At 50.2% G+C, this 24349-nt stretch overlaps 1 protein-coding gene across 3 annotated transcripts in view; it reads right to left on the bottom strand.

Moving 5' to 3' along the window:
- Nucleotides 1-24349, bottom strand: part of SLC66A2 (solute carrier family 66 member 2) — a 35113-nt gene that overhangs the window by 3181 nt on the left and 7583 nt on the right. Inside the window, exons 3-5 of one of the 3 annotated variants that reach the window (XM_019643376.1) lie at nt 20838-20971; nt 16908-16958; nt 10113-10329 (exon numbers count right to left, since the gene is read on the bottom strand). In XM_019643376.1, coding sequence (XP_019498921.1) covers nt 10113-10329; nt 16908-16958; nt 20838-20971 — 402 coding nt within the window. The remainder of the gene's footprint in view (nt 1-10112; nt 10330-16907; nt 16959-20837; nt 20972-24349) is intronic. The other 2 variants (XM_019643377.1, XM_019643378.1) reach the window with 2 other exon arrangements.

Here is a 24349-nt window from a genome sequence, read left to right as displayed (position 1 = left end):
GAGCGGGCAAGCCTCAGAGGTCCTGCTTTCGCTGTCCCACATGCCGCGTGGACACTTAGTCTGAAACTGGGCCACTGCGAGTGGCTGGGTCGGGCCCCGTCCTCGTGGTAGGAGTCCCACCAGAGGAAGCCCCCTCCTTAGACAAGGAAATTCAACCAGGGCCCAACAGTGTGGACAGCCCACCCCCGGAGCACAGAGAGCTCTGCAGATGGGGCCGGTTTAGGGGGGAGGGGAGACTGTCACCTCCCAGGCCCCAGGCTGCGTTTTGCCAGCTCAGGCTGCTGGCCTGGGAGGTGGACTCCGTTTCCTAGGCCCCCTCCGGCCGTCCCCAGCTGCAGCTGCCACCTCCTGCACCTGACCTCCCCCACCCCCCAGTTAAATCCCGGCTACCATTACCTCATCTTGGCTCCAGCATTTTGCCTCCTAACTGGGCTGCCAGATCACTATTCCTAAAATACCTCTTGCCTCATCCGCGGCCTGTCCGGCAGCCTAGAGAGCCCCGCCCAGACCAGAGCCAGCCGCCCGTGCCTGTCCTGCACCCGCAGGAGCCTCGGGCACGTCGACCCCTGCAGGCTGCCCGAGCAGCCGTCCGCCGCCTCACAGCCTGCTCAGACCGGGCTGTCCTGCCCACCCATCAAAACCTCCCCCATAATTCAAACTCCACACATCCCAAAGGAGTAGGGCTTTGTAACCCCGGGTTAGACATTGGTTCTTCAATATGACATCAAAAGCGTAGGTGATTCAAAAAAGGCATTGGACTCCATCAAAACTAAAACCTTTTGTGCTGCAAAGGAAAACACCAAGAAAGTGCAAAGACAACCCTCAGAAGGGGAAAAAATATTTGCAAACCACATATGTGAAAAGGTTCTAGTCTCCAGAGTAACCAAAGAATACAACTCAATAAAAAGACAAACAACCAAATTTTAAAATGGGCAAAGGATATGAACAGAACTTCCTCCGAAAAAGATGTACAGATGTCCCATAATGACATGAAAATATGCTCAACATCATTAGTCACTAGGGAAACGCAAATGAAAACGCAAAACCACAGTGAGGCCCCACTTCACACGCGTCAGGACAGCTGGAATGATCGGCAGTGTTGGTGACGGTGTGGAGACCAGGACCCCATACACAGCTGGTGGGGACGTGAGACGGTGCGGCCGCAGGGGACGACAGCCTGGCGGTGCCTCAAGTGGTGACACATCAAGTGACCACGTGGCCCAGCAGTTCCACTCTTAGGTGTCGTCCAAGAGAAAGGAAGCCACACGTCCTCACAGAAACTCGCACACGAGTGTTCACAGCGGCGTTATTCACAATCACCAAACGTGGAAACTGAAATGCTCGTCGTTGAAGAAGGGCTACTGAAAACGCACTGCACCGTACGATGGGACACTACTCAGCCTTCGAAAGGAAGGGAGCACGCAGACGTTGTGTATGAATGGAGTTACGCTGGAAGCAGACACAAAAGCCCAGGGACTGTGTGATTCTGTTTCTATGAAGTGTGCGAAACAGACCCAGAGACAGAAAGCAGGTCCGTGGTGGCCAGGGGCCGGGGGCGATGGGGCGTGACTGCGAATGGCACCAGATTTCTCGGTGGGGCGATGAAGTGTCCTCAAACTAGAGAGTCATGACGGTCGCACAGCTCTCTGAATGTACACTTCAAATGGGTGATTGAATGGTGCGTTAGATCTCAATAAAGGTATTTTAAAGAGTTCCAGGGCTTTTGTTGAACTCTAGTCATGCCAGCCCTCCTCTTCACTGGGCTGCTGACCAGACCGTGGTCACATACACACATGTGCACGTAACCACACATGTCATGTGGAGCACCCTCCACTCACACAATTACCTGGCCTGTCAGGTGTCCAGGAGGCAGAGAGAAAGACGCCTGGGGGCTGCCACGCGAGGCAGACGTGGCCCCTGGGACCCGCTCGCAGCCCATGTCCCAAGGAGCCAGCACTCCATGCTGCCGCTCTAGGGACCAAGGGCCAGGCCAGAGTGAGAGCAGGCGAGGCAGCCCCTGGACGGCCATCAGCACGAACATGGCACATCCGGCTGGGACCAGGCAGGGTGGCTGGGCAGCCCTGAGCTGCTGCCTCAGAGAGGTGGATTCAAATTCTGCCCAGCTCGGCCACAGTGCATGGCCTGTGCCTCAGGTCCCCTGCCACGCAATGTCCGTGATGCGTCTCTCTCTCTCTCACACACACACACACACTGACCTCCCTCTCACCTCCTCACACACCACGAGGTCACAACCAGGGCTTGGAGGGGGCATCCGCTGACACTGTCCTCATGTGTCCGAGCAACAGCACCGTCCAGCATTCCTGGTGCCTCCCTGTCCCCTCCCCACACTGGTGTCCACCTGGTAGGCCTCCTCTGACCTGTCCCCCCCACCTGCGCTCTCCCACAGTTAGGTGCTGGGGCGCCTTCAAGTGCACAAAATATGGAGGGAGGGGACACAAACAGCCCCCAGAATCTGCCTTCAGAGCTTCCTGCATCAAGTGGTAAAGCGACTTCAAAAGCACCATTGCTGGGCTGGCCGAGTGGCGCGCTGGTTAGGAGTTGGCTTGGGACGCCAGCTCTGAGCAGCAGAGCCCTGGTTCGGATCCCACATGAGGGCCAGTGACGCTGCGTCCTCTACAGTTAAGATGGTGAACAACAGCTTGACCTGGAGCTGGGCTGCCGTTGAGTCGCCAGCGACGGCGTAGGCTGCAGTGGGCTCCTGTAAGCTACCACGAGCAGCTGGCAGCCAGCTTGAGCGGTCAGCAGCTGGTGTGAGCTGCCAAGAGCTGCCGTGAGCAGCCATCCAGTGGCCGGCGACCGATCTGCCTCACCCGGGAAGAGTGCAATGATCACAATACCAACATGGCCAGTGAAGCGACGTCCTCCACAACTAGACTGAAGAACAAAAGGACAGCAACTTGTCTGTTCCCCTCCCCCAATTCCCCAATAAAATCTTTTTAAAAAGTGCCATCACTTTCTATGGCTGTTTCAGAAGCAATGAACGATTAATATTTTATTAAAAGGAAATCATTCAAAATATCTCTGGCAGTTGCTCCAAGGCCATAAAAGCATGCGTACGTGCACACATGCATGCACATGTCCAATGGGTGTGTGTGCACAAGTGGGTGTGTGGGTGTGCATGATTTTGTGTGGGCACGTGTGTGTGTGCACGAGAGTGTGTGTAGGTGTGCCCACGTCCTTTAAACAAGTCCGGTGAGGAGTTCTGCTAGGAGGCTAGTGAAGCGAGTGGACTTAGGGAGGAGGTCACGAGGCCCTTCCCATTCACGCCCCCTAGTGGTCATCTGTCTGAGTGGCCTGGAGGCTGAGTGTCCCAAAGCAGATCCAAGGAGGCATTCACATCTCCCAGGGCGCCGGTCACTGGTACTAGTTGGTCCTCAGAAAAAAAGAGAAAAGCTTCATGCTGTCCTTGTTCATGCTCCTGTTACTTTCCATCCATCTCCTGTATTTTATGTGTGTAAGTGCTTGTGTGTGTGTGCACACATCTTAAATACATAATTCTGAACAGCAGATTATTTACCAGGAAGCATGCACACTCCCTCAAACTCACTCTTCAACCTGCACAGGGACTCAGCTTCTCACTTTTAGGGCCATAGAGTTGGATTTACTGACCTCTGACTGCCAAGCTGTTCTGGCAGCTGGGGCCACCGCTGAGCAAGAGAAAGGGGTCCCATGCTGGTGCAGAAGACAAAGTGACAACCAGAGACAGAATGACCTTAGTGGCAGGTGCTGCTTTAGATGAAGAGGTGGGATGGAGCAGAAACCTGAGTGATATCAAGGGTTAGACCCAGCCAAGTGCTCCAGGCAGAAGCATGTGCAAAGGCCCTGGGGTGTGCATGCCCTCAGCTAGGAGAAACAAGTGGACAATGGAGAAACCACTGTCCCTGCCAAGAAGACAAACAGGATTGTTTTTGTTTATGCATGTGTTTAAAATTTAATCCATTATTACATGAAAACTCCTTGAAAGTTTCTCCTACACAGACTTCTTTGAAGATGAATACATTTTTGTAGGAAACAAAACTGTACTCAGGCTCTTCACCAGCATTTCCTCTCCCTCCAAATATGTATTCAGTCTGTGCTCACCCCTGAGAAAAAGGGTGTTTTCTTCTAAACATACACAGAGACAGGACAGAGTCATCTTCCACAGTCACTGGCACGCTCAGTTTCCAGGTAGTGGGACACCCCATGGATGGGAAACCTGTGACCCTCCTCGACCTAGAAAACCACTCCCTCCACCTCAGACACCACCCCCTACCTCCACGACCCCGATGTCACCTTCCCCCCACCTCTGCAACCCCGACACCACCTCTCTTCATCACCCACAGTGCAGGGTGGCACCCCCAGGCCCCCCACATGCAGAGGGCAGGGGAGCCCTGTGGCCCAGCCTTGCAGACACGCCCACAAGCCCTGGCTGAGCCCCTTCGTGTGAGGGCTCCAGGCATCCTGTGGCTCATCTAACATGACAGCAACGGTGAACAAACGCCTAACCTAATTACTTCTTCCCGCAGAGCCAGTTCTCTGTGGTGACAGTGACCTATTATTAAGTTAGTCTCCCTAATGAGATGATCACGGTCTTGACAGGATCCTGCACTGAAACTGATGGAATTAGTGACTCAGTCTCTGACAGAGACTGGCTTCCCCACCCTGGGCGAGGAAGTCTGCTCACGACATGACACTATGGGCCCTGGGTCCTTGCGTGAGCTCCGCGCTGCCCGCCACACACGCCAAGCCTCCTCACAGAGCGCCTGGACTGCCCTCTCCACCTCCACCTTCCCCAGAGGACAGCTCCCCTCTCCGCTTTCTTTGCCCCCAGCACCCCCCCCCAGTAGATGGGTGCATGGAAGAGGAGCCATGGGGGGGGGGCTGAAGACCACACACATCCTTTATGCCCTACAATCAAGATTTCAGTCAGATGTGCAGTTACTTTGGCAGTCCTCTTTTCAACGTCAAACATTCCATTGCCAGGGCCTTCCGCATAAATCTGTCACACTATGCTGCTCAGAGACCAAAAGCTGAACCTCAGGTGGGAATGGACGCCACGCCCACACTCACTTCTACAGAGCGGCTCTGCGGGATGTCTCTCCAGTGCCTCCTTTGCTGCGTGAGTTACCACAGCTCATCCCCCAGAGGGGCTCCTCTGGGTCCTTTGCTGCCAAGTGCAAATTCTCCAAGAATTAGGACAACCAGCCAGATGCCCACACTGGCAGATTTTCCACATTTCTAAACTCCCCAGGTGTTCTCCTATCCTCCAAAGGTGATTTACAGAGTCAACTATTTCATTCTTCCATTTGTTCATTCAATATTTACAGAACTGCTGTAATTTCTAAACGCTTCATCAGACGATGGGAGAGAAATGAATGGGACATAGTTCCTGCCTTCAAGGCCCTCATTCAAGCAGGTGAGACACCAAATTCAAACATCACTGAACCTGGGCAAGGTCACTTCTGGAGGTTGTGAAGATAGTGGTCAGAGTTAATAAGAGGAAGATTAGAAGGCCAGCCTAAGAGACAGCTGCATGTATGTTTTCTGCACCAAAGATAAGCGCATCATGCACAAAAACAAAGGGTTAGTTATAACCAGGGGAGACGCTTCCTGGAAGATACAATCTCCCTCCCACAAAGTACACTTAACTGTCCGTGACATTATACATAATCATACACAAGATTCTCAAAGGTGAACAGAAGGCACCCTAGCTAGGGACCTCAGGACCCAAGGAACAACACAGTGGCCAACCCTTGTGGAAAATCCTGATTTTTTAATTTTGTTTTGCTTTGCCCCATGAATCCCAGATACAGAGCCGAAGGAGCCAGCAACCTAGAAATGCCAACAGGCAGGCAGAGACCAAAAAACCGCAAGGACGGGCCATTCTCTCTATCCAAGCGACCAGGAAAGGGACACCTGGCAAAATAGGCAGCTTTTAGACAATAACAGCTCTTCTCCAGACAAATGACACAGAAAATACAGTCGCCCTGCCATCACTCATGATAGCAAAACAGAGTGGGAATACTAGCCTTCCACCCGTCAGGCACCCCAATCCCTCTGCCAGGGCAGTGTCAGAGAAAGCCAGCTAAACCAGAAGGTTTACATAAGATCCGAAGTCATGTAACACGGGAATGTCTAGGTTTCGATTGAAATCATTCATTATACCAAGAACCAGGAAGGTCTCAAACATAATTTCAAAAAGAAAATCTGAAGATGCCAAAACTGAGATGACAGAGATGATAGGGGGGGAAAAAAGATTTTAAAGCAGCCACTGTAAAATGGCTTCAATGAGCAATTATAAATATGCTTGAAGTAAATGAAAAAAATAGAAAGTCTCAGCAAAGAAACATAAAGTTTCACCAGAAAACAGAAGATATAAGGAGAACCAAATGGAAATTTTATTGTATTGAAAAAATACAATAACCAAAAGGAAAAAGTCAATGAATGAGCGCGTTCCAGAGCAGACTGAATGGGACAGCAGAAAGAACCAGCGAACTGGAAGATCGGCCAACGGAAACCAGCGATCTGAACAACAGAGAGAATATGGCGGGTGGGGGACAGTGCCTCGAGGACATGTGTTTAATCATAACAAATGATCTAACACTCATATCACCAGAGTCCTGGAAGCAGAGTGGGGAAGGACAGGGCTGAAAACAGTCCTCAAATAATGGCTGAAAACTCCCCCCAAATTAGCAAGAACAAAACCCTAGACATTCAAGAAGCTGAGTGAATCCCACAGAGGAGAAATCCATGCCAAAACCCACATCATAATTGAACTTCTAAAAACTAAAGACAAACAAAAAAATCTTAAAAGCGGCTAGAGAGGAATAACACCTTACTTATAGGGAGAAAAAAAAATTAAAATGATAGTGGATTTCTCAACAGAGACCATGGAGGCCAGAGGAAGTGGCACATTTTTCAAGTGCTAAAAGAACTATCAACCCAGAGCCCTACATCCAGTAAAAACATCCTTCAGAGATGAAAGAAATATCAAGACATTCTCAGATAAGGAAAAGTAAGAAAATCTGCCACCACTGATATACCCTGCAAGATTGGCTGGAGAAATGTCCCTAAAAGAGAAAGAAAACAATAAAAGAAGGAATTTTGGGAGAGCAGGAAGAACAAGATAAGCAAAAATAAGGGCAAGTACAATAGGCATTCTTGTTTCTCTTCAGTTTTCTGCATTATGTTGACTGAAGCAAAAATTATAACACTATCTAATGTGGTTCAAAATATGAGTAGAAGGGCCAGCCAAGTGGCGCGTTGGTTAAGAACTGGCTTGGGACGCCAGAGGGCCCTGGTTCGGATCCCACATATGAGGGCCAGTGACATTGTCCTCCACAGCTAAGATGCTGAACAACAGCTCAACCTGGAGCTGGGCTGCAATGAGTCGCCGGCGATGGCGTAGGCTGCAGCCCCTGTGGCAGTGGGTTGCCATGGGCTACCGTGTGTAGCCAGCAGCCAGCGTGAGCGGCCAGCAGCCGCAGTGAGCGGCCGTCCAGAAGCCGGCGACTGATCTGCCTCGCCAGGGAAGAGCGCAATGATGGTGCCAACTTGGGCCAGTGAAGCAACGTCCTCCACAACTAGATTGAAGAACAAAGCAACAGCAACTTGTCTGTTCCCCTTCCCTAATTCCCCAGTGCTGTTCCCATACCCCCAATTCCCCAATAAAAATCTTAAAAAAAAAAAAGACTAAGATGTAAAGTGAATTTAAAAACATGATCCAACTCTACACTATCTATAAGAAACTCACTTCCAATATAATGATATAGGCAGGTTGAAAGTAAAAGAATGAAAACAGATATACTATTAATCAAGGCAGCAATGGCTATATTAATATTAGAGCATATTTCAGAGCAAAGAAAATTACTAGAGATAGAGAGGAACTAATATAATGATAAAGGGCCAATCTACCAAGAAGACATAGTAATTCTAAATGTGTATTCACCCTTGGCAAAGCTACCAAATACGTGAACTAAAAAGTATTAGAACTAAAACTAGAAATAGACAAGTCCACAATTATAGTTGGAGACTTCAGCAACCCTCTCTCAACGATTGATAGAAAAACTAGGCAAGAAAGCAGCAAAACAGAAACAACATCATAAGCACAAAGAATCTAATACATATTTAGAAAACATTCCACTCAACAATAGCAGAATACATATTCTTTATAAGTATCCATGGAACACATACCAAGACAGACCATATTCTGAGCCATACGACAAATTCCAGCAAATTTAAGAGAATTGCAACCATACAGAGTGAGTACTCTAAACATAATGGAATCAAATTAGAAATAAGTAATGGAAAGATAAAAAGAATACCTCTAAATACATGGGGGAATATCTCTAAACACAATAATACAACACACTTTTAAATAATCTGTAGGTCAAAGGGAAAGTCTTAGGAAATAAACATGCATAGTTATGAAAATAAAACATCAAAATGTGTGAGACACAACTGAAGCAGTACTAGGAGGATATAGCACTGAATGCTTACATTAGGAAAAAGAAAGTTATATTAATCATCTAAATTAAGATAAGAACAAATATCAATGAAATTTAAGACAGAAAAATCAACAAAACAAAGAGCTGATTCTTTGAAAAGATCAGTAAATTGATAAACTTCTAGAAGAGAGAATATATAAATTACCAGTAATGGAACAGGAGATATCACTACAGACCCTGCGAATATCAAAAAACAAGAACATGAACAACTAACCCCACACACTTAAATTTGGCAACATAGATTAAATGTACCAGTTCCTCAAAAAGCCCAACCTACCACAGCTCACCCAATATGAAAGAGATCATTTGAATAACCCTGTAACTATTAAGGAAATTGAATCCATAATTTAAACTCTCCCAAAAAAGAAATATCCAGTTTCAAATGGTTTCATCACAGAATTATAGTAAATGCTTAAAGCGTTAACACCAATTCTGCACCATCTCTTCCAGAAAATAGAAGGCTTGTCAATTCATTTTATGAAGCTAGTGTTACCTTAATACCAAAGCCAAAGATTAAAAAAAAAAAAGAAAAACTGCAGACCAATATCCCTCATAAATCAGACACAAAAATCCTTAAAATATTAGCAAGTAGAATTCAGCTATTTGTTTATATTTATTTATTTATACAAGCATACATACATACATACACACCATGGCTAAGTGAGCTTTATTCCAGGGAAGCGAGACTGGTTCAACATTTGAAAATCATCAATGTAATTATCATTGGCTAAAGAAGAAAAATCACACAATCATATCAGTCAATGCAGGAAAAGCATTTCACAAAATCCAACACTCCTTTAATATAAAAACTTTCAGAAAAAAACAGGAATAGAGAACTTTCTGCACTTAGCATTATGCCTGACAATGAAACACTGGATGCATTCTCCTGACGACGAGAAACCAGCAGCTAGTCCACTGCCACTGCTCTTACTCAGATAGTGCTGGACGGTCTTTAGTGCAGTAAGGCAAGAAAGGGAGGTAAAAGGCATACACATCAGAAAGGAAGATATGAAACTGTCCTATTTACACATGATTGTTCACATAGAAAACCCAGGATCTACAAGAAAACTAAAACCAATGTGTTCAGCCAGGTGACTAGATACTTGTAAACATACATATTAATGTATTTCTGTATACTAGCAATGAACATATGGAAAATGAAATTAAAAATGCAATCCCAGTTACAATCGCTCAGAAGCAAATGAAATACTTTGATGTAAATTTAATAAAACATGATGTACTGGGCATGTATCCCGACAGCCCAGCTCATGACACCCCACAACGAGACCGGGCTGCCTCTGCACACCTCTGCGCCCCAGGCTCTCCCACACTCAGCACCGCCCTCCCACTCCGACACTCAGGCTCCAGGCACAGCGACCCGACGCTGTTCTGCTCCATGAGGGGTCTCCGTGTCTCCTACACTGATGATGCTCGTGCATCAGGTTGCCAAAGGCCTCGTGTGGTCAAACCTGACCTGCTCTGGAACTGGCAGCTTTACAAACATAACTGGGACATAAAGCAGCCAGATTTGTACAACGGTTTTTACCCAACACATGGGGGCACACCGGTGCCAACAGGCATGGCAGGAGCGACGCGCCCGCCTACCTCATGCCCTCGGTGGACTGGTGGCGGTGGTTACGGTACAGCTGTGGCACGCCCAGCATGGCCTCAGTCAGCACGGCCAGGAAGCCCAGGGTCTCCACAAACAGGGACGAATCGATGGACAGGTATGTGATGTAGCCTGCTATGCCCGTGAAGGCCAGGACACACTGCACGTAGTCCGCAAAGCTGCTCCAGTGCCAGAAGTGATGAGGGTCGAAGTCTAGGGCAAGAGGGAGACAGACATGAACTAGATGTGCAGGTCAAAGTCAGTGTGAAGAGTGACATGTGAACTGTGTCTCGAGGTCAAGGTCAGTGTAAGGACAGGGACATTGAGTGAAGAGGTCAAGGTCAGTGTGAAGAGAGATGTGAACTGGTTAAGGAGGTCAAGGTCAGTGTGAGGACGGCGGCTGTGAGCTGTGGGGCTCCAGCTGCTGTCAGCCAAGGCACTTTTGAGGGAACCTGGATACAGATATTAACATAAAGGATGCTAAACCCTTCCATCATCCTAAAACAGTACTGATAATTAGCATCGTGCAAGATCATACCAGAACCTCTGGAATCTCTTTCCTGGGTCAGAACCCCCACACCTCCCTCCACAACTTTAGATTGTTAATTTCTCCATTTCTTTAGATGCAAAAGAGGAATAATGTTAATGTTTTAATGGCTAAATTAGTGAATCTTATGAATCTTATAAAGAATCCCATGCATGGTAAGGGCCCTGTAAAAGTATATAATTACTACCACTATACCCTTAGTTGACAGAATATCATCGTTTGTCCACAGATGTCCTGCAGAAACCAAATTCATAGGCACTCACAGAAATCAGCACATTACAGGAAGTGCACAGGCTTTGGCAGATGAACATGGCAGCTCCTGGGGACAGAGGCAGCTTCGGGGAAGGTCAGGGAAATGGAGGGGTGTGATGCACTTGACCCTGACCCAGCCCTTAGGCTGGCAGGGTCTGGAGCCAGGGCACCCCATCAGGAAAAAGGCCCAGCAAGGGTTACAGGTGTGGGCAAGCGTATGAGGTATCAGTACTGGCATCCGGGGAGCTGGGAAGTGCTGGGGGGTGGGTGTCTAACCTGCGCACACACACACCCTGTCCTCCCAGCCCCCAGATCTGGGTCCCCCCAGCAGCTCCACTCCCTCGCCCATGTGAGAACACTGCCAGGCTTCTGAGCTAGAAAGGGAGAGTGCAGGCAGGGGGCTGGAGAAGGGGTGGACGCGCGGTCTGCGGGTCTGAGGTCACAGCAGAGCATGGCAGGGTAAAGAAGCCCCAGGTGCAGCAGGGGGGCGTCCCGAGTGTGCTGGGGGAGCCGGGGACACAGAACTGGGGGCAAAACCAGACGGATTCCAGACAGAGGTCACGAGGGGCAAGAGGAAGAATCTCAGACCCGGCTGACGTCCCCGCCTCTGTGTCTGTGGAGTGGAGAGTATGGTCTGAGTTGAGGAACTCGAGCCAGGACTGAGTGGACTGTGGACAGGAGAGCTGAGGACAGCAGGTGAGGGTCTGGGACATTAGGAAACTGGGTCTGAGGTCTGTCTGTAGAAAGCCTCTCTATTTTAGGTTCTCAAGGAGCAAGTCAAGAGGCAAACAACTAACAGAAAACCCTTATTAAAAAGTTGCTAGGAAAAGACTGAGGTTGGACCCTTATATGACCATATACACAAATTATCTCAACGTAGATCAAAGACCTAAATGGAAGAGATTATAAAACTCTTCGAAAAAAAATACAGGGAGGTTCAGACGCTGGATTTGCCACTACTTTCTTAGATGTGACAGCAAAAGCACAGACAACAAAAGAAAAAAATAGATAAATTGGACTTCATCAAAATTTTGAACAACTGTGTTTCTAGGGGAAAAGTTCCTTGACATGGGTCTTGGCAACGATTTTTTTAAATTTGTCACCAAAAGCACAAGCACCGAAAGCAAAGATAAACAAGTGGGACAACATCAAACCAAAAAGCTTCTGCCAAAGAAAGTCAGCAAAACGAGAGGCAGCCTACAGAGAGAGAAGCTCTCTCAGGGGGGCTAATGTCCAAAATATACACAGAACTCATACAGCTCAACAGCAAGAAAAAAATCCAATTTAAAAACAGGCCAAGGACTTAAATAGACATTTTTTCAAAGAAGATGTACAAACAGCCAACAGGTGCATAAAAAGACACTCAACATCACCAATCATCAGGAAAACACAAATCCACAATGAGATGTCACCTCCCACCTCTCAGAGTGACTGTCATCACGAAGACAAGAGATAAATGTTGGAGAGGATGCAGAGAAGCTGGAACCTTGAGCGCTGTTGGTGGGATTGCAAACGGGTGCAGCCGCTGTGGAAATCAGTGTGGAGGCTCCTCAAAAAATCAAACACAGGACTTCCTTACAATGCAGCCACCCCACCTCCGGGCATACACCCCAAAGAGTCGAAGGCAAAGTGTCAAACAGACATCTGCACACCTGTGTTCATAGCCTTACTCAGAACAGCTGGACCACGGGAGCACCCCATCCTCGCAGCCCCGCCCCACACCTCTGCTCTGAGGGACACCGGGCACGCAGTGGCCGACCTCACCGATGCTGGGAGGGCGCTGGCGATGCTGTGCTGTGCGAGCCCAGCTCTGCCACTGTCACCATGGCCGGCGGGGGGGGAGGGGGGGTTTAAAACAGCAAGCAACTGGATATAAGTGCTGGTGAACCGAGGACCAGCGTCTCTCAGCTCAGCGTCACCCCAGGCAGGCAAGAGTGACAGAGCCCCAGCCACCCCTCAGCGGGGACAGAAGAAAGCCATGTCCAGCAGCAGCAGGTCCTGGCCTGGTGGGTCATTTCCGGCCATGCATCCTTATTAAACTCCAACCGAGACCCCACTGACCACACACAGTTATGTAACCGCTGGGCTCTGGCTCCCGCAATTTTCAGGAAACCCTCTGACCAGCGAGCTTGCCAGCACCCCCGTGTGGTTGTCCCGCTCCCAAAGCAGCAAGAGAACCACCCTCCGCCCCCACCCGCCCGGGCTCCCTGCCAACCCCGCACCCATCAGAGGACTGCTGGCTCCCCCCAGTGGCAGCTCACAGTGGCCACGCTGGCAACCAAAACCCACTGGGGACAGCGGTGTGGTGTGGACCCTGAGGCGACCACACGGACAGCCACGGGGCCTCCACGAGCCCCACCTTCAGGGGCGAGACCACCCTGGGGATGGCCCCATCCTCAGAAGACCCAGGAGGCACCGAGAACACAGAGGGCTCAGGCCACCCAGCCGACCGGGTCTCTCACAGACACTGCCTGTGGGCCTCAAGCTCCAGTCCCCTTCCAGGGGCAGCTGAGAATTCCCAGGGGGTTCCTGAAAAGACCACCACCCCAGGGTCCATGGCAAGCACAGTGCACAGTGACGTGGGCTCAGCGAGGAGCCAGGGGCTGACATGGGGGATAGGAGGCATGGCTGCCCCTTGGGTCCCCAAGGAAGTGGGGAAGGGGCGCAGCTGGCAGAACAGCAGGGGAGTTGACATCCAGGCCCAGGAGGGGTCACCCCTGTGCCTGCAGTGAGAGCCCACCCCAGCGGGCCAGGTGAGACATAGGCCTGGCATTAACAAAGGTTCTGGGGCCCCCGCCTGCCGCTTACTGCTGTGTGGCCATCTGCCTAGTGACCCAACCTCTCTGTGCCCCAGCTTCCTCGTCCGTAAAGCAGGGGAGATCACAGTCCCCTCCGCAAGGCCGACGCGAGAATTACATCGGCAATTTCACGTGAGACACAACAGAGCCTGACGCGTGCTGAGTGCGCAACGTCACCTGGGGCCACACCTGTCTGTCTCCCACCTGTGGCTGGGCTCCCCTGGACATAGCTCCATCGGCGAGGTTACCTTTCTCTGGGATGAGAGCTCACCAACTGCTGGTCTCACTGGGCCCAGTTCCGAAGAACCAAACCCAGTGAGGCCCGGGGACTGGCGCTGGCCCCGCCCTCCACACACTCTCCCACATGGCGCGGCGGCCCCCAGGCTCCGTCAAGGTCACCATCCTCCCTCCAATCTGCAGTCACGCCTCCTCCCACGGCCAGCGGCGGCTGCACCAGGCGCCTGGACCATCCCGTGGTGACAGGACACGGGGACCCACCTGAAGGCCAACCAGACTCAGGGTCAGAATAAGTACGTTTATTCACTGAATGAGGCAGGCAGCCCTGTGTACTTGCTGCTGACATTACACACGGGAATGCAGTAAAAATCTGAGGAGGACGGCGCTGTATATATTTTCAAATGTCTCCTAGAAATGGACTGATCACAAGCGGAGGCGGGAGCTGGGGGCTGGAGGCGCTGGGACAGGAAAGCAGCCCAGGAACCCAGGACAACCAGCCTGGGCTTGACCCTTGGCGCGCGCGTGTGTCAGAGAGCGGCTCCTGCAGACGGGAAATGCAAGGCGATTCTGACGGGATCCTTTCCCACTTAGGAGAAGCGGGTGACACATGCTGGGGTCACGCCAGGATGTGTCCCCTACTCTGGCCAGGATGTCGCCAGTGGTGCACGTCCCTGCTTTCAGGAAGGAGAGACTAGCGTGTCTGGGAATCATTAAGCGTGAAGTCAGAGAGAAAAGTCAACACCAAAAGTTGGTTCTTTGAAGGGTGACTGGTTAGCTCAGCTGGTTAGAGCGTGGTGCTCATAACACCAAGGTTGCCGGTTCGATCCCTACATGGGCCACTGTGAGCTGTGCCCTCCCTAAAAGAGTCAACTATGCCATTGTAGCATGAAAGCAATGTGCAGCCAATGACCATGGCTGTTCCCAATTAAAAAAAATTTTTTTTAATTAAAAAAAAAAATCATTAAAAAAAAAGTTGGTTCTTTGAAAGAAAATCAATAAAATTTGCAAGCCTTTAGCTAGAATGACCAAAAGAAAAAGGAGAGGAGACTCAAATTACTAAAATCAACAATGAAAGAGGGACCATCACTACCAACCTATGGGAATAAAAAGTATTATAAGGGAATACTAAGAACAACTGTAATTCAACAAATGAGGAAACAGATTAAATGGACAAATTCCAAAAAAGAAACTATGAATACCAACTCAGGAAGAAATTGAAAACCTGGGCAGACTTATAACAAGAGATTGAATTAGTAATTTAAAAACTTCCCACCAGGGCCGGCCAAGTGGTTCGTTGGTTAAGAGTTGGCTTGAGAGCGTGAGTGCTGAACAGCAGGGCCCCGGTTCGGATCCCACATGGGCCAGTGACGCTGCGCCCTCTACAGCTAAGATGGTGAACAACACCTCGATCTGAAGCTGAGCTGCTGTGAGTCGCCAGCAACGGCGTAGGCTGCAGTGGGGCTGGTAGGCAGCTGCCATGAGCTGCTGTGAGCGGCCGTCCAATGGCCGGCAAGCGACAGCCTCACCCGGGAAGAGTGCAATGATAATACCAACATGGGCCAGTGAAGCGACGTCCTCCACAACTAGACTGAAGAACGAAAGGACAGCAACTTCTCTGTGCCTCTTCCCCGATTCCCCAACGCTGTTCCATCCCCCCGATTCCCCAATAAAATCTTAAAAAAATAAAAACGTCCCACCAAACATTTAAGGAACTGATAAACTTGCATGGGTGGTAAACAGGCCCTAGAGCTGCACTGTACTACACAGCAACCAGAGACAACAATATTGGGTTATAGTCATCAAACTTGCTAAGAGACTAAAATCAATTATTCCAAACACTAAAAAGAAACAATTATGTAATGTGAGAGGTATTAATTATTGCTACAATGGCAAATATTGCAACATGTAAATGTATCAAATTAACATGTAAACCTTACATCTACACAATGTTGTATATCACATCTATCTCAATTTATTTTTAATTAATAGTTGATACCAATCCTTTACAAAGTCTTCAAAAACATAGCAGAGGAGGGAACACGTCCCACTCCCAACTTGTTTTATAAGGAAGACCAGTGCTAGTCTGATACGACATGGAATCTAGCAGTTTCTGAAAAGGGTCATACATCGTGATCCGAGGGGGTTTATCCCAAGATTGCCAGCTTGGCACAACATACAAAAATCAATCAATGGGAGACAGTATAATAATAGACTAAAGCACAAAAACCACAGGGTCATCTCCACTGACACAGGAAAGCATTTGACAAACGTCAACATCCTTTCATGATGAAAACACTCAACAAGCTCAGGCTACAGAGCATCTATGTGAAACCCACCCCGCTCAGCGGTGAAAGATTAAATGTCTTGTTCCTAAGACCAGGAACGAGACAAGCATATCCACTCCCAGCACTTCCAGGCAGGGGAGTTAGGCAAGAAAAAGAAAAGGCTTCCAGATTGGAAAGGAAAGAAATAAATGTCTGTTTGCAGATGACATCATCTTGTACATCGAAAATCCTCAAGCATCCACTGAAAAGCTATCAGAACTAATAAATGAGTTCATCAGAGCTGCAGGATACAAGATCAATATGTGAAAATCAATGTGATTTCCACAAAGTAGCAATGAACAGTCCAAAATGAAAGTAAGAAAACAATTCCATTTACCACAGCATCAAAAAGAATACTTCAGGATAAGTTTAACAAGAGCACTCCAAAGCTTGTACTCTGACCATTTTCTTCGTCCTTTTTCCCTCCCTCTCTCTCAGACACAGGGACTCCTCCTGCAGGACAACGGCAGGCTCTGGTGGGTTAGTTTGCCAGAGTGGCGGCCACACTTGGTAAAATGAGTCACGTGCATGTCAAGATGCAAGCACAGATGAAAGTGATGACACAGAGAGACACAGCTGCAATGAAACGGAACCGATGTCCCAGTGGCTGCCCGCATGCAGTGTGGTACATACCCAGATATGACCGCCTGGGGGCGACTTTGATTTCTTCATCCTTATCTGCAGCTACATTTAAAAAGAGACAGAAACAGAATGGAAGAAAAGACAAAACAGATGGGTTTTAACACTGAGAAGCAGCGGGGTCTCCCAGCCCTTTTTGCATTTCTTTTTTTAAAAAAAAAACTGAAACAGAAAGACCACAAGATTTTGGTTTCTGTGCATTAGGAAATCCACTTTTGAACTATTTTGCACCAAACCTACCCCCTTCCAAAATAAGTATTTAGAGTAAGGGGAGGAAATTTGGGGCCAAAAGTGAGAAGTCACCACATTTTCATTTAACTTCTAAGGTCAGAGGTGGCATAAAGCCCACCACACGTCCACAGAACTGACAGAAAGAGATACAGTGGACTGTTTCTGCTTTGCCCCGGAAACCCATCTGTGTGCAAGCTTCAGCTGCGATCCAGTCCCAGGGTCAAAACCCTGCAGGGGCTGCTTGAGGCGGCCACGAAATGCACGAAATGCACAGTGAGAGGAGAGCTGGAAAACACAGCACATGGAAAGCACGGAGACGATGCCACGTCGCACGAAGGAGACCCAGCCCAGGATCACCTGACTTAGCGGCCATGATTCAACTCTGAGGCCACCCCCACCTGAGACCTCCCTACTGTGCCCGCTCTGGGACAGCAGCCCAAGACCCTGGACTTCACGGCCAGAGCGTCCGCAGGGGGGGTCCCTAGTGGCAGATGGTTACCAGAAGAGTGAGACTCAATGAGTCACTGTGATCAGACAGCAGAGGTGGGATCAAAGGTTGTGTCATGCCCCGAGCAATGGAGACTCTACCTAAAAATGGAAATTTGCAGTGGACAGCGAACAGCAAACACCAGACCAGTTACCAGGACTGGGGGCGGCAGTGCGAGGGTTTCGTGAGCAGCGGCCCCACACACACTGGTGTCCCCTCTCCTGCCTCCGTCTTCAGCACCACCCTGGTCTTCAGGGCTCTGCCTCGCCAGAGTCAGGAGGATTTCTCAGTGTTCTGCTTCTATTTCTCTAACTTAGACCAATATCACCATTCATTGGCACCTCCTCTAAAGATCAAGGTCCCAAAACGGGGAGAGAGGAACAGCCTGGGGGAGGGGGTGCAGGGGAGGGCTCGGCTCAGCTGCTTGAAGCTCAATGCCAACACACCGCACCCCTTCCCTCCGGGCCAGACCGTGCCACTCGGTGTGAAGAACGTCAGGGTGTGGCAGCACAGGACAGTGTGGGCGCAGGACAAGCACAGTGGCACAGGCAGTAGGCTGGTGAGTGGACAGGGCTCGGGGCGGAAGGGGCACACACAGCCCTGCCGGACTCCTCCTGTGCCCTCAGGCTTCCTGGCTGGAAAGCAACCTGATCGGACCTGTGTGTTAGAAAAGCAGCTCTGTGTGGGCCAGCCTGGAGGAGAGACATCAGAAATGTCCTCAGCAATGACCAATGATGTCGTTCCACGGGTCTGGGCTGAACACACTCCAGGCCAGGCCCACCTTCCCCTCAGAACCTCACTGCGCCCCACGAAGAGGCGGCACCCATGTCCTCCTGACTGTGGATGGGCCTGTGGCCACTGCTGTCTGCAGAAGTGAAGCTGTATGATTCCCAGACTAGATCTTTAAAAAGACGCAGCGTCCACCCAGTTCTCTCTGATGCGCCCTTGAAGCTTGGGTCGTGTTGTGAGGACGCCAGGCCACAAGAGGAGACCACGTGTGGATGTCCCAGCAGAGGTCCACTGATGTCCCCACTGACAGCCAGCACCAACCCAGACAGATGTGCAAGGAGTGGGTGAGTGAGTGAGAGAGAGGAGGAGAGAGAGGGGAAGAGAGGGACCCGTGAATGGCTGGCTGTCAGGGCTTCCCTGCCAAGCTCTGCCCAAACTGCAGGTTCCTTCTCATTCAACTTGTTGGCAGAATGGTTCCTTGCGGCTGGAGGACTGAGGTTCCCACGTCCTTGCTGGCTGTAAGCTGATGGCCATCCAGTGTCAGGAGCAGGCCCCACCTACCTTCAAAGCCAGCAACACAGTGGAGACCTCCGTGTCTCTGACCAGCTGTCTCCTTTCCTCTTCCACTCTGAGAGGCCTGTGACAACATCGGGCCACTCCCTCAAGGTTCCAACCTTCATCACATCTGCAAAGCTCCTTTGCCACAGGAGGTGACACATCACAGGTCCCCAGGCGTGGACATGGGGGGGCTGCTAATGTGCTCACAACAGGAAGGTCACTTGTTAAACTTCAGACTCCAGACCTATTACTGGAGATTCACTATTTTAAGTCAAGTGAACTTAACAGAACAGAAACACGCCTTCTGGAAGAATTCACAGAGCACTGCAAGTCGAGAAAAAATGATCAGACATCCACCATCCCACGCTCTTTATCCGGTACCCTCCTGAGAGGCTCCCGAGGCCCCACATCCTGCTCACGGACCCCACTGACATCGTCCCCATCTGCACCACCCTGAAGATGTGCCAGGAAGCCCCGAGCGAGGGGAGGCACGCCTGCATTTCAACGAGATCACAAATATGTTAAACTGTCAGATGCTGCATGGCCTGGCAACGCCTGCTGTGTTGGCAGCCAACATCATCAGAGCCCACGCCCCACCTCAAACAAGGTCACAAAACCTGGTCTCCTGTTTCAGAGCTGTGGCCTAAGCGTCCTCTCCCGGCCAAGGGTGAATGCCCTTCTGCAGTCGGCCGGGAGCGCCTGTGCGAAAGTCAATGTGAGGTTCAAAGGGGCACAGGGCACAGACAGGGTGGCAGCCGGAGCAGAAAGCCCTCACCCCAGGAAAACACAAGGGCCGGCACCTCCCTTCAATAAGGGTCCTGCTTCCTAGGTAAGACCAGCAACACTAGTACCAGCGCCCCTGTGGTGTCCCCAGTCAGGACAGGGGGACAGGAACAGATCCACAGGCAGGCGAGAGACGGCCGCAACAGGAACAAAGAACAAAACTCGCCAGGAGCAGGGTGGTCACTTCACAGTTTAAGTGACACTGATTGATCCAGGTTCCGCATCAGAGCTGGAGGCTGACCTACATTCTCCAAAGACAGAAATTAGCAGACATTCCTCTCACTCAAAAAACAGAAGCTACGCAGAGGGAAGGAGATAACCGTCAGGAACGAAAACACAGGGCAAGACCGCCAGTCCACCGGAGTCCCGCAGCTGAACACACTGAGCAGAAAACGCTCTCTCAGCAACACCTGACACCGCAGACAAAATCCAGATGAGAGCTGTCTGGGATTTAGTCATTAGAAGAAAATCCGCCTGCATGCTAGACGCCCGCCCCTGACCTGTCAAACCCAGAGCCTCAGCTTGGAGGGAGCTTTCCAAAGGAGAGGGCAAAACCAGCGAGAAGCATTTTCTATTTCGTGAGCCACCAAATCTCAAGGCATGCACAGGCTGAGCGTGTGGTCTGTCCTGCCCACTCCAGGCAGGCGGGCACACAGCTGGGGGCACACAGCATGGCTTCAGGAGTATTTTTAACCAGGCATGTGACAAAGTACCATTAACTGGGCCAACGGGCAATGGGTTTCTGTCCACCGCACACAGTCAGATCGAGCTGCCCCCTCAGGCAGTGTCTTTCTCAGACTGGATTAAGCCGGAGAGGGGACCAGAGCAACGGGCCTCCTGTCCTGATCCAGAACCCGCGTGTAGTGAGATCAGGTGAAGAGCCCTAACGCTGAGATCAGTCAGTAACTGGCCCAAACTCCAGTGGCAGCACGACTGGCTCAGATTGCCTCACGTTGTACCACGTTTGAGGTTGGCTGGCGTACTGAGGACACTGCCGTCTGTCACAGACAGCCGTCCTCCCAGGAAGCGAGCTGCTCAGACTATGTAGACTGGAGCAGCTCTCGCTGCATTCACAGACACGAGGCACACGGTGCTGGCAGACTTAGTGGCCTCACCCCCACGTTGCTGTCACCAACCTGCAAAAAGACGGCGTTTGACGTTCAGCTCGTTGGCCACGCGGACTTCGGTGCAGAGCTTCAGCATCACCAACATGGCGAGGATCATGACGATGCTCTGCCAGAGGAGCGGGGACTCGAAATGCCGCCCAAACCTGGGGAGACACCACACATTCACAGGGCGCCCCATGCCAGCGCCCCACCAGCCAACCCAGAGCACCCGGGGGACAAAATAAATATGAAACAAACTTTAATATCATTAGTAATTTTTAAAAGCTAATTAAAATAGAAAGATACCGTTTTTAACTTATCAAACTGGTTAAGTGTTTTCCACCTAAAATACCAATAGTCTGTGCTGGCAGGATGTCATGAGAGAGTTTCCTCCCCTGACCGAGAATGGGGGTTGGCACAGCCTTTTCTACTACAAACGACTGGGACAGCCCACCTGACAGGTATGGGGCCTGCTGCCCAGAGAAGCTAGTCGAAGCGGCTCTCCCTTGGTTGCAGCATATATGTCTCACTCCCCGGGAGACACACATTACAGAGAATGTGCAATATTTCACCAAGTCCAAGCAAAGGTCTCTACAGGGACCACCTTCTCTACTTCAAAGTAACAGAAAAAAGCTCAAGTGGCAAAGGTGTGCTTTGACTTCTCTGTGCCACTGACAGCTATGGTCTTTAGTAGCAGAATGTTACCACATCTCCAATATAGTATCACTACATCTCTGATACAATGTTAGCACATCTCAGATACAGTGTAAATGCTTCTCTGATACAGTATTTGTACATCTCTGATACAATGTTACTACATCTCTGATAGTGTCATTATATCTCTGATACAATGTTACTGCATCTTCAACGCAATATCACATCTCATAGTGTTACTACATCTCATCTCTGATACAATATTACTATGTCTTCAATACAGTGTTACCAGACCTCCAATACAGTGTTGCTGTATCTTTGATACAATGTTACTACATCTCTGATAGTTTTCATCCAATAGGGATGGGCCTTGGGAACTAACTCCATGAATGCATGAGGCTCTGGGTCCACACACCCTGGCCCCCGCCCTCCTCTTCATCTCTACAAAATCACAAGCCTATAAATATTAGCTGAAGGCCTCACATAGCCCTTCTCCTGGCTTCTAACACCACAAGGGCCAAATCCCGTACATCAGCATTTTATGTACTAAGATCTGCTGACTGCTAGTTTTGCAAGAGGACGGTAAGGACTGTAAACAACAGGAGTTCCCACTTGCAGAACCCTGGCTTTGCACAGTGCGACCCGCCCTCCTGCAGACCGCTGAGCCACTCACATGCCTCGCACTACAAATCTCCAAGGGGCCTCCCAGGTGGGCTGGGACCGCGTGGTCCCAGGCAGCTCAGGACCTGCACTCTGCAGGTCTTAAGTCTAACACTGTTCTTGTGCAGAGCCAGCTCCTGTCTCCCTGGAGCCTGCTACAGCCCCTGACCTGTGCCCTCTCCCCGCCGTACCACCCACAACCCATGTATGGTACATTCATGCCATGGCAGCTGGCCCAGTGCCTGGCACATTTGAAACCTCAAAAGCCCATTAAATCAAATGGAGCCTGGAGGGGGACCTAGAAGAGAGAGAGGAATAAAGTGAGCATCTGCCTCACCCTCAGAGCAGCAGGGTCTGGGGACCAGGAGGGCAGAGGTGCACACCTGCGTAAATTGTAAATGGAGGCCTGCCTTTGTGCTGGCATGAAATGCAGGGATAGTGCACCCCCAGGCCGGAGACCCTCGAGGGGGACCATGCCCTCTGCCAGGCCTCCATTCATCCCATACTTCTGCAGTCTTCTGGAATGCTGGCTGAAAGCAGCCCTGTGTGTTCCCATGGTAGCCACAGAACCCCTGAAGTGACCCAGGACAACTCAGGGTGCTGACTCCATGGGGAAGGACCAACTGGATGTGCAGAAACAGACTTGCCAGTGGACAAAGTTTAGAATTCCCCAAAAGGCCATCCTGTGAGAGCTCAGGACTCTTTCTCAAAGGCTCAGACCCCACAGCGAAGAGAAAACGCCGGGCCCAACCTCCTTAGATGCCAGTTAAATCCAGAGGCATGGACAAGACAGCATTCAAGAAGCTGGTTAATGTCTGACTCCCCTAAACAAGATGCTTAGATGTAGGTTAGCTAGTCTATTTTCTTTTTGCAATTTTGAATGATAAGCATACTGCAGGGAAAGACCTCTAAATGGAACTATTTTCCATAAGGTAATCCAACCCCAGGCGATGCCCTCCATTGTGGGAGAAAACTTATTCCACAATGAAAGAGCACACTGTCCCCACCTGCCACAGTGGGCCTGGGCAGCCAGCACCCCCTCCAGGGCGCTCAGAGTCAATGACAGTATTTCAACCTGCTTCTGTTCAGTCTTAGACTTTGGGCCGTTTTAGAAAAGAGAAGCAAGATGTCATGGCTCAGAGGCCCATCTCTGCCCTCCGCCACAGGGAAAAGAGGAATCTTCAAAATGCAGTTTTTCAACTTGCGCCAAACAAAAAAAGCTCCTGCCGACCCCCCCTTGAGAAGTCAGCTGGCCCAGAGACAAACCTCATGATGTGACAGACTCGCCAGCTCACCTTTTGAAAACCCCAGACAGGGGCAAAACTAATACACAGTGAAAGTGAGCAACGCCTGGGGCTGGGGCCGGACAGATGCAAGAGAGCAAGCAGAACTTCTGGGCTCCGATAGTTGTATCATGATTGTGATAGTGATTATGGTGGGGGAGGAGGGGGCGGTTCCTCTAAACTCATCAAACTGTACAATTAGAATGGGTGATTGTAGTTAATGAAAATCCTATCCTAAAAATCAATTAACAAAAAAGCATGATCACTCAGACAGGGCCCAAAAGGTGCCAGAGCCCCTGCCCCTGCTCCCTGAGCAGCCTTCCTCATGATCTGTTGACACGGGGCTTGGGCCACCCCGAAGGAAGGAAAGTTCCAGACTTTTAGGGCCTTAGAATGAGGCTATGAGAGCTCTTCTCACGTCCTCTGAAAATTCACCGTCCCAATTATGTCTGGCTTCCACAACTATTAAAATTAATTTCAAGTTCCTTCCCAGAATGCAAATAATAATAAGAGGAAGTTGGGTGGGAGGAGCAAGAAAAAATACCCAGAAAGTTGACTTCCTATTTAAAAATAAAACCTGCACACACACACCAGAGAAGGCTGAAGGCAATGGCCCCTCCGGGCAGGCTCAGATGTCCCCTCCTGAGGGGCTGCACTGGCCACTGGAAGGGCCTTCCCACTGCTCATGGCTTTTTGTTACTCACATTCATTTCTTCAGTTTGTTTTCTTCCACCCCTCCGGGTCCCCCACCCCATCAGGCAAGGTCTCTGAGGTCAGGGACCCAGGCATAGGACAAAGGCCTGGGGAAGGGGCTGATAAATGTGGGGGTGCCAGCTCGTGTGAGATTCTCCAATCCCACCCTTTTCCCTGGGAAATCATCTCATCCATTTCACCAGCTCCTTCTTAAGAAGTAGGGACACTTCCACCTCCCCCCCCTACCCCCCC

Source organism: Hipposideros armiger, unplaced genomic scaffold, assembly GCF_001890085.2.
Source record: "Hipposideros armiger isolate ML-2016 unplaced genomic scaffold, ASM189008v1 scaffold_77, whole genome shotgun sequence".
In the NCBI taxonomy this organism is placed as follows: domain Eukaryota; kingdom Metazoa; phylum Chordata; class Mammalia; order Chiroptera; family Hipposideridae; genus Hipposideros; species Hipposideros armiger.
Note: the sequence above shows the minus strand (reverse complement) of the source record. Positions and strands in the feature narration are given on the sequence as shown.